At 39.6% G+C, this 11,330-nt stretch overlaps 1 protein-coding gene across 7 annotated transcripts in view; it reads right to left on the reverse strand.

The window, feature by feature from the left end:
- mcamb (melanoma cell adhesion molecule b) overlaps positions 1-11,081 on the reverse strand; it is a 49,767-nt gene extending 38,686 nt beyond the window's left edge. For 4 of the 7 annotated variants that reach the window (XM_026191347.1, XM_026191349.1, XM_026191346.1 and 1 more), the window contains exon 1: positions 10,897-11,080. In XM_026191347.1, the coding sequence (XP_026047132.1) occupies positions 10,897-10,960 (64 nt within the window). In that variant the 5' untranslated portion in view covers positions 10,961-11,080. Of the gene's footprint in view, positions 1-10,896 lie in introns of all 7 variants that reach the window. The other 3 variants (XM_026191351.1, XM_026191350.1, XM_026191344.1) reach the window with 2 other exon arrangements.
- Positions 11,082-11,330: the final 249 nt, after the last annotated feature.

Raw genomic sequence — 11,330 nt, forward strand, 5'->3', positions numbered from 1 at the left:
TGGTCCCGATGACAACAGCACAAAGTCCTGGGAGCTTTCTCCACCAGTAACAGGCCCCCACCCTCACCATCGCTGGTTTGCTATATTGACCCAGGTAATGGTGATAATGGATGTTATTCCCATCAATAGGAAGATCAAACAGTAAAAGGAAACCTTTTGCTTCAACAATTCAGGTTCCCAAGTGCACAGCTTCAACCCATTATATTGCTCAGCGGGGAAATACTGCACCGGATCAACACAGGATCCGTAGAAACACTTGAAAACAAAACATTTCTGACTCTTACACCAAGCACTACATGTTACTACTAACACTGCCTGAAAGCCAAAGTATTACAAGTTTTTGCTCAACAGCTGTGGCCACAAATGGAAACTGCTGTCTGAGTTACTCTACAAGGTAGCGCAAGATTTCTATATATTTTTACTTCTGCGTTTCAAACGAAAGTAAAAAAAACAGGAACCAAAAAACCCACCGTCGTGGTAAAATGCAGTGAAGCATTAAGAAAAAGTCCTAAAGGTGTGAGATAGACAGTCATGTTTATCAGCTACTGCTTACACCCCAACAAATATCACAGAAGAATCAAAGGTGGATGCTTTTTGTTTCTTGAACTTTGCATAAAAATAACTCAAGGGTTCAGCTAAAGAACAGTAAAGATGAATACACGCCATGATTCAACAACATTAGGTTTATCGGACTCTAACATCGTTGTGGAAGAATTTTTAATCATTCTTCTTTAGTTCATTGAGGTTTTGGGGGCTTTCTTTTATGCACAGCTCCCATCACAGCATTTGGCCATCGCAGCACCTTCAGTCTTTTCTTTTTCAGCCAGAATGTTGTAGATCTTTGTTCTGTTGCATGAACCAATGTCAGCCAAACTTTGGACTCTGATGGACAGATGGTCTTATATTTGACTCTAGAAGACTGTAGTATACAGAGGGATTTATAATCCACTCAATGACTGTAAGGTTGCCAGGTCCTTTGGCTGCTAAACAATTCCAAACCATCACCCCTCCACCACTGTGCTTGACAGTTGGTATGAGTTGTTTGAGCTGATATGCCGTGTCTAGTATTTACAAAACATGGCGCTGTGCATCATGATCAAACTTTGGCCTTGTGTGTCCAAACTGCATTGTTCCAGAAGTCTTGTGGTTCGTTCAGATGCAACTTTTCAGCCATCCTGTCATCTTCTTATTAGAGAGAAGAGACGGTCTTCTAGCAACTCTTCCAAACAAGCCATACTTGTTCAGCCTTTTTCTAACTGTACTGTCATGAACTTCATTTGATCATTTGGCATGCTAACTGAGGCCTTTAGAGTCTAAAATGTAGCTCTTGGGGGTTTGTTGCAATTTCTCTGAGCATTGCATGTTCTGGTCTTTGAAGCAATTCAATTTTATTTTATTTATATAGCACCAAATGACAGTTGTCTCAAGGCGCATTATATTATAAGGTAAAGACCCTTAAAATGATACAAACAAAAGCTAGAAAACCCCAACAATGACACGACCCCCTATGAGGGAGCACTTTGGCGACAGTAGGAAGGAAAAACTCCCGTTTAACAGGAAGTAATCCTCAGCAGAATATTCCAGCGGATATTATATATAATGTCTAACTATAAAATCTCCCTGTGCATTAATACTCTGAAAACTAATATTCATTTTAAAGATACTGTTTGCATGATTTCTTTTTCAGGATCTAGATTGTTTTTCACTCTTGCTAACAGCCATAAGCTCAGCAGGATTAATGTTGTTTAATGTTGTTTAATATTGCACTCTCACCGCCCATATCAAGCACCAGCGGTGCATGGCTCCTTTGCTCTGGGGTGTCCTGATAAGCCTGTTGCATAGGAATAGTGCAGCTCAACACTCGAAATAAGACAGCATGTGCTTATGACAAACTTTCTCCAGGCAACAACCCTGATTTTTGGCCATAGTGATTCTTCCATCAGTCGTAATATATATGCCAAAATAAATTTCAAGATTATATGCGACACTGGTGTGCTTGAAATTATCTGGGGTGTTATATATTGCCAATATAGTATGTCAGAACTAAATTACTATAAATTACTAATAATGGCTGAGGAAATTCAGACATTAAACACGAGTCATTCAATGCTCAGTGGGAGCAAGGAACAGAAAACTATCCAGGTCCTCCGAACTGCACCATATGTCACAATACAATGCCTGTCCCTCTGCACAAACTGGCCATATGCACAGAAATGAAGCAATCACAGTCCTCGCAGAGAAGGCTGAATTTACAGACTTCCATTTCCAATGTGCTCCACTCTGCTGATGCTCTGCCAGATTACTGGGCCTCAATTTTCTATGCTGCGGTCAAGTCACAACAAGGGTGTTTATTGTACATGACCGGCTCTCTTCTACTGAAAAGCAGAAGTTGTTTTGAGCGCATGAAACTGAGGCACAGCGTCTCAGCTGCAGCAGAAAAGGATGACCTTTAAATGAGAGAGGTCTTCCTGCTGCATGAACTGGCTTGATTAGGTCACAGGAAACGAACTCTCTCCTTATCAAGAGTCAAAGATAAAATCCAGCAACAACTGCAACTTTTCTCTGATGTTATTGGATGGAGTTTTAGGACAGGCACTCATTCATCTCCATAAGCATATTCATTCAAACAAGACATTACTGTGTACTCAGCAACTCAAATGCATCAGATTATAACCTCTAAAGTAGGTCCTCTATGATTCAAGTTTAGTTTAGACTTCTTTGTTGAATCTGTGTAGACTATTTAAATCTGTTGCCTGACTGATAACTTCACACATTTCTAAGGCGGTGCAAAGCAAGCTATGGCATAGATTTCAGAGCGTTTCCAGTTACTTCCAAAAGGTGTAGATTTAACACTGAAACACAGATCGACTCTCACGACTGCGTCCTCGTGTAAAACAGGGATTTTCCACTTTCTTTCTTTAAAAAAACAAATCAATAAAAAAAATCTCTGTTTTGAAAAAGATTCACATGAAAAAGTGATATCAAGCTTGATTAAGAGCATGTTAGTGCAACCGGTGGCAATATGAGTTGTTAACCCTAATCATTCAAAAATGTCAGCCAATCAGAACCCTAGAAATATCACAGTCTGACATTAAAAAAAGAAGATAAAGGCGCACATCTTTTAAGTTGCAAGATCATGTCTTTGCTCTTCTCTCCACATGCAGAAACTGAGTTTCTAAAAATCTTTACCCTGGAAGGAGTTTTTTCAAAAGCTCAGTTTTCAGTTCCCTGAAATGCAATTTACACCTGCACAGTTTTTAAAATATTTACACTTAATATTTCATCATTGTTCAACAGAAAATATGAATATGCGAATAACTTAATTAGAAAATTGTTTACATATTGTAGTGATATTTGTACCTCTAGAGGCTAAAAGATAAGCAGATAAACAGAAGAAAAAAACAGAAAACAAAACTCACAGCTAGTTCTTGTTTACTACTTTCAAATCTGTCTTAAAAGCTTCCACAGTTTCTGAAAATCTCTCAGTTTCAAAATTCTGATGCAGCTCCGGCATGTGCGCAAGCAGTTGACTAGCGATTAGCCACATTAGCTGTGCAACATGCTAAAGTAAGCCATTTCATGTTGTTATTGTGAAATTACCATGAAAAATTCTTTATTTCCTTGGCTACTTGTAGTGTTAATTCTTATTTTTTGAAAGCTAGATTTACAACATTTCTACAGTATCTTCTTACAGTGAATCAGCTCTTTCTGACTTCATATGATCCAGTTCTTTACCATTATTTCAGTCAGTTAGCTAGTCAGTATTATGTGTGTGTCAGTGTTATGTAATCAATTTGATCATATTATACACTATATGAACAAAAGTACATCAGTTAACCATCTTTTATGCATGTTGAAAGAATTGGAAACTACCGGGTTACTTTTTAATACCAATACGGTCAGTAGAGGTATCAGCACAAACCCTTTAAGGACAAACAGCTAATCTTTTCTCACCGCTTAATGAAAAGTGGTTTGCTCACTTCAGGATGTCTTCAGTCTGCCCCAGGGACAGTTTTATGTTTATAACACTAAAGTAATTAAGGCCTGAGCTAGATAGAGGTAGTGAACAAGAACTGCAAAGCTTAAAAACAGCATGGGTGTGAGTTTAGACAGCCAGGCTGCACAGTGACTCAGTGTTACCCGTGTGAAATAGTAACCCTGCTTTAACAAAAATAAGACACGATGACAACAGGTCATTAAGTGGTAGCAGTGAGCTAACCTGAGAAGGCACGCAGGCTCTGTGTATGTGTGTTTATATGTGTCTCCAAGTCAGGAGTGTGTTGTCAGGACCAGGTGTGTGCAGCTGTCCGTCTGATCTGGACTTCAAAGCCCATAAGAGCAGCAGTAGGTGGTTATAGTTGGAGGAGAGCTGACTCCTCAAACGCTGTTCTAACTGAGGTGATCTTTAAACTGCCTGATATGAATGGATTTGCCCCGCAGCCAAATATAGAGCTATACATCAGGGTACATCATCACTATCCCATGAAATGCTTCATTGCACATCTGCAGATGAGGCCAATGCCGAGTTATGAGGCCTTCTACGTGGCATAGCTGAAGGTGTGTTTCTTATAAACCCAAGATGTGATAAAAATAAAACATAAAAAGTTGCAAGAATCTTTGAAAATGTGCACGTTTGAGCTTTCTAACATTAATCCACCAGTAGAAGTTGTGAAATCACTTTAATTACAGACTTATTTTCCAAAAGGGAAAAAAAAAAGCATTCTTGTTTGAGGGAAAATGTTGACAGAAAGTTGTATTGTATCCTGTTCTGATACGCCGAGCCTGAACAAAGCCGAATATCTGCTTCCTTCCCTTCGCTTCTCACAGTAAGCACAAGTTAAACCGCTCGCTCTGGAAACAAAAACTGTTGATATTAAGATATCATTCAACAAGGCTGGATTGCAGAACGTTTCTTTGCTGGAGCTACATTATACAAACAATCATTTGCTGCTACTCAGGAGCACACACAAAATGGTCCCGATGACAACAGCACAAAGTCCTGGGAGCTTTCTCCACCAGTAACAGGCCCCCACCCTCACCATCGCTGGTTTGCTATATTGACCCAGGTAATGGTGATAATGGATGTTATTCCCATCAATAGGAAGATCAAACAGTAAAAGGAAACCTTTTGCTTCAACAATTCAGGTTCCCAAGTGCACAGCTTCAACCCATTATATTGCTCAGCGGGGAAATACTGCACCGGATCAACACAGGATCCGTAGAAACACTTGAAAACAAAACATTTCTGACTCTTACACCAAGCACTACATGTTACTACTAACACTGCCTGAAAGCCAAAGTATTACAAGTTTTTGCTCAACAGCTGTGGCCACAAATGGAAACTGCTGTCTGAGTTACTCTACAAGGTAGCGCAAGATTTCTATATATTTTTACTTCTGCGTTTCAAACAAAAGTAAAAAAAAACAGGAACCAAAAAACCCACCGTCGTGGTAAAATGCAGTGAAGCATTAAGAAAAAGTCCTAAAGGTGTGAGATAGACAGTCATGTTTATCAGCTACTGCTTACACCCCAACAAATATCACAGAAGAATCAAAGGTGGATGCTTTTTGTTTCTTGAACTTTGCATAAAAATAACTCAAGGGTTCAGCTAAAGAACAGTAAAGATGAATACACGCCATGATTCAACAACATTAGGTTTATCGGACTCTAACATCGTTGTGGAAGAATTTTTAATCATTCTTCTTTAGTTCATTGAGGTTTTGGGGGCTTTCTTTTATGCACAGCTCCCATCACAGCATTTGGCCATCGCAGCACCTTCAGTCTTTTCTTTTTCAGCCAGAATGTTGTAGATCTTTGTTCTGTTGCATGAACCAATGTCAGCCAAACTTTGGACTCTGATGGACAGATGGTCTTATATTTGACTCTAGAAGACTGTAGTATACAGAGGGATTTATAATCCACTCAATGACTGTAAGGTTGCCAGGTCCTTTGGCTGCTAAACAATTCCAAACCATCACCCCTCCACCACTGTGCTTGACAGTTGGTATGAGTTGTTTGAGCTGATATGCCGTGTCTAGTATTTACAAAACATGGCGCTGTGCATCATGATCAAACTTTGGCCTTGTGTGTCCAAACTGCATTGTTCCAGAAGTCTTGTGGTTCGTTCAGATGCAACTTTTCAGCCATCCTGTCATCTTCTTATTAGAGAGAAGAGACGGTCTTCTAGCAACTCTTCCAAACAAGCCATACTTGTTCAGCCTTTTTCTAACTGTACTGTCATGAACTTCATTTGATCATTTGGCATGCTAACTGAGGCCTTTAGAGTCTAAAATGTAGCTCTTGGGGGTTTGTTGCAATTTCTCTGAGCATTGCATGTTCTGGTCTTTGAAGCAATTCAATTTTATTTTATTTATATAGCACCAAATGACAGTTGTCTCAAGGCGCATTATATTATAAGGTAAAGACCCTTAAAATGATACAAACAAAAGCTAGAAAACCCCAACAATGACACGACCCCCTATGAGGGAGCACTTTGGCGACAGTAGGAAGGAAAAACTCCCGTTTAACAGGAAGTAATCCTCAGCAGAATATTCCAGCGGATATTATATATAATGTCTAACTATAAAATCTCCCTGTGCATTAATACTCTGAAAACTAATATTCATTTTAAAGATACTGTTTGCATGATTTCTTTTTCAGGATCTAGATTGTTTTTCACTCTTGCTAACAGCCATAAGCTCAGCAGGATTAATGTTGTTTAATGTTGTTTAATATTGCACTCTCACCGCCCATATCAAGCACCAGCAGTGCATGGCTCCTTTGCTCTGGGGTGTCCTGATAAGCCTGTTGCATAGGAATAGTGCAGCTCAACACTCGAAATAAGACAGCATGTGCTTATGACAAACTTTCTCCAGGCAACAACCCTGATTTTTGGCCATAGTGATTCTTCCATCAGTCGTAATATATATGCCAAAATAAATTTCAAGATTATATGCGACACTGGTGTGCTTGAAATTATCTGGGGTGTTATATATTGCCAATATAGTATGTCAGAACTAAATTACTATAAATTACTAATAATGGCTGAGGAAATTCAGACATTAAACACGAGTCATTCAATGCTCAGTGGGAGCAAGGAACAGAAAACTATCCAGGTCCTCCGAACTGCACCATATGTCACAATACAATGCCTGTCCCTCTGCACAAACTGGCCATATGCACAGAAATGAAGCAATCACAGTCCTCGCAGAGAAGGCTGAATTTACAGACTTCCATTTCCAATGTGCTCCACTCTGCTGATGCTCTGCCAGATTACTGGGCCTCAATTTTCTATGCTGCGGTCAAGTCACAACAAGGGTGTTTATTGTACATGACCGGCTCTCTTCTACTGAAAAGCAGAAGTTGTTTTGAGCGCATGAAACTGAGGCACAGCGTCTCAGCTGCAGCAGAAAAGGATGACCTTTAAATGAGAGAGGTCTTCCTGCTGCATGAACTGGCTTGATTAGGTGATTTCACAGGAAACGAACTCTCTCCTTATCAAGAGTCAAAGATAAAATCCAGCAACAACTGCAACTTTTCTCTGATGTTATTGGATGGAGTTTTAGGACAGGCACTCATTCATCTCCATAAGCATATTCATTCAAACAAGACATTACTGTGTACTCAGCAACTCAAATGCATCAGATTATAACCTCTAAAGTAGGTCCTCTATGATTCAAGTTTAGTTTAGACTTCTTTGTTGAATCTGTGTAGACTATTTAAATCTGTTGCCTGACTGATAACTTCACACATTTCTAAGGCGGTGCAAAGCAAGCTATGGCATAGATTTCAGAGCGTTTCCAGTTACTTCCAAAAGGTGTAGATTTAACACTGAAACACAGATCGACTCTCACGACTGCGTCCTCGTGTAAAACAGGGATTTTCCACTTTCTTTCTTTAAAAAAACAAATCAATAAAAAAAATCTCTGTTTTGAAAAAGATTCACATGAAAAAGTGATATCAAGCTTGATTAAGAGCATGTTAGTGCAACCGGTGGCAATATGAGTTGTTAACCCTAATCATTCAAAAATGTCAGCCAATCAGAACCCTAGAAATATCACAGTCTGACATTAAAAAAGAAGATAAAGGCGCACATCTTTTAAGTTGCAAGATCATGTCTTTGCTCTTCTCTCCACATGCAGAAACTGAGTTTCTAAAAATCTTTACCCTGGAAGGAGTTTTTTCAAAAGCTCAGTTTTCAGTTCCCTGAAATGCAATTTACACCTGCACAGTTTTTAAAATATTTACACTTAATATTTCATCATTGTTCAACAGAAAATATGAATATGCGAATAACTTAATTAGAAAATTGTTTACATATTGTAGTGATATTTGTACCTCTAGAGGCTAAAAGATAAGCAGATAAACAGAAGAAAAAAACAGAAAACAAAACTCACAGCTAGTTCTTGTTTACTACTTTCAAATCTGTCTTAAAAGCTTCCACAGTTTCTGAAAATCTCTCAGTTTCAAAATTCTGATGCAGCTCCGGCATGTGCGCAAGCAGTTGACTAGCGATTAGCCACATTAGCTGTGCAACATGCTAAAGTAAGCCATTTCATGTTGTTATTGTGAAATTACCATAAAAAAGTCTTTATTTCCTTGGCTACTTGTAGTGTTAATTCTTATTTGTTGAAAGCTAGATTTACAACATTTCTACAGTATCTTCTTACAGTGAATCAGCTCTTTCTGACTTCATATGATCCAGTTCTTTACCATTATTTCAGTCAGTTAGCTAGTCAGTATTATGTGTGTGTCAGTGTTAAGTAAACAATTTGATCATATTATACACTATATGAACAAAAGTACTGGGTGACCTACACATTACACCTGCAGGAGCTGCTCGGCCATGGAAGTCGATGCCATGAAGCTCCCAGCACACACTTTTGTGCTGATGTTATGCTAGCATTCACAACTCTTACACATGACTCGCCCCAACCTTCAGCGACTCTGCTTTGCAACTTTGCATAGTCCGCCACTTCATGGCTGAGTTGCTGTCATTCCTAAACATTTCCACTTTGCATTAATATCACTTACAGTTGATTGTGGATTATCTAGAAGGAAAAGAATTTCACAAATGGACTTGACAGTGGCATCCTATTACAGCACAACAGTTGAATTCAGTGAGCTCCTCAGAACGACCCATTCTTGCAGAAACATTTGTAACAGCAGACTGCATAGTTAGGCTCTTGATTTTATAGACCTGTGATAATGGGAAAACACCTGAAATCAAAGATTAAGAGGTGTGGCCAAAAGCATATTGTGCATCTCTCGTGCAGTACGTACATAAGTAAATAAAATATGGCCTACACGGCTAGTTTATTAATGCTTGGTCAAAAAGATATCTATGGTCTGCTTTTTTTTTCAATATTTTACGGTATTGTATAAAATAAATCCATGATTGTGATTAATAGTCAGGAATCAACAGTTATTTTTCACCATCCATGTTACTGTCAACAGATATCAGCACAATTTAATTGTATTGGAGCTGCCAGCACAGGCATGGCTCCTGGAGGTTTGTAAAGTCAGAGAGGTGCAAGTCCAGGAAACAGACTTTGTAAGGGCAGAGAGCTTGAAGCGATCACAAACAATGGGTGTGGAGTCAAACAGGAGGTCAGCACAATACAATGATGAGGTACAGAAAGGTCATTAGGTAAACGGTGTTCAAGGAAAGGTGAAAAGGGGTAGACGAGAGAGCAACACATTCCTAAAGGAGGGAAGTGAGAGGCTTGCAGAGAGGAAGGGTTCAGGGGAAAGCACACTTAGAGCTTTCTTGTACAAACAAACAAGTAAACAACACAGGAATATCAGAAAGGTCTCTAAAACCTAAACCGTACTGTGGAAAGCCCAGATAGCTGCCCTTTCTCACTTCCAGAGACACCACATACAAATGTACACTTTCATGCTCTCTAAAAATAGCATTCATCAGCACCTCCCTGTGGGTCTCACAACTTTTTACAGTTCTCTCACACAACTGATCCAAAATAAATCCGATTGACAATAAGTACGCAATCCCTTTGACATGCAAATGTCAAATTATAAACCAGTGTGGTGAGAGCTGTATCTCATACTAGGGATATATTTGACTTCTTGTTTCTGTGTGAGAAACAGCCGAGCCATTCACCACTGCCAGGGAGGCACTGGGCCACTCGATCACTGCTGGGAACAGACAAGAGCTGACAGAAAGCAGACAGAGAGCCACCTCACTGCAACTGCACCTCTAAAAATACATGAAGCAAGCAGCATTTCATACTAACCACAGCTTCATGCATGATATAAATCATGATCTCTCATTATAAGAATAGATTTTTATTCACTGTATAGGTGTGACAAGAGTGTCATGTTCATTCACAGCAAGAGCACAAAGTCAGTGTTTGTGCTCACCATTCACCCACATACATACATACATGTATACACATGAATTTAAACATATATTAACAGGAAAATCAGTTCACCTACATATTGCACCATTATAGCCGTGCAGCTGTGCTAAAATGCATTTTCTGTATGGACTTTCAAAAGATGAGGGATGTGAAACTTTTCAACCAGGTTACAACAACTCAAGTGTGTGAAGGACTTATTACTTTTAGCCAAATGTAATGTAAGCAAAAAGAAGGAGGCTGTGCAGCGTCACATCTCTGCAGCTGGAAGAAAAGGCGATATGAGGAGCCCTGCAAGAAAGTAAAGTTTCTGCGCTGCAACTTTTTCAGCTTCCTAAAATCTCTTTGGAAGGTTTCTCTGATGGATTTCCACAGAACACAAATTGCAGTTTAACCGCTGGTGCTTTACTGACAAACATCTTAGTTGAATTCCTTTCTGTCTTACATGAAAAAAAAAAACACATTTGCATGTACGACAAATATCCCATACAGCTGTGATAACTATGCCTTGGTTCCTCACCTCCAAAAGCATGAAAGAGGAGCAGTAGTCCCACGAGCAGAGGGGCAGTGTCCGGTAAAGCCATGACTATCGGTCGGTGCTGCAGATGTCCGCGCTGAGGTGTGTGTGCGTGTGTGCGTGAAAGGAGTCTGACAGGAACTGGTCCTCCTGGAAAACTGTACAGAGTGAAAGAGAGGCGTGGCGGCGCAGCGTGGAGAGGCAAATGATGCAGAAAGGGGCAGAGACACGCTGTAAAGAAAGTCCTTCCGCACAAGTCATCCGAGAGCTGCTCTGAAAGGCATCACGTTTTATTATTTATTGTTTCATTTTCCTTAAATCACTCTGTCTCGGTCATTTCTTTACTCATTTAGTTTGATAAATACACTCGAGATCCGAGCTCCAGCTCCAGTGAGCTGTTGGTTATTTTTTGCAGCGGGCAAATAAAAGGGAGGACC

Source organism: Astatotilapia calliptera, chromosome 14 (genome assembly GCF_900246225.1).
Source record: "Astatotilapia calliptera chromosome 14, fAstCal1.2, whole genome shotgun sequence".
Lineage (NCBI taxonomy): Eukaryota > Metazoa > Chordata > Actinopteri > Cichliformes > Cichlidae > Astatotilapia > Astatotilapia calliptera.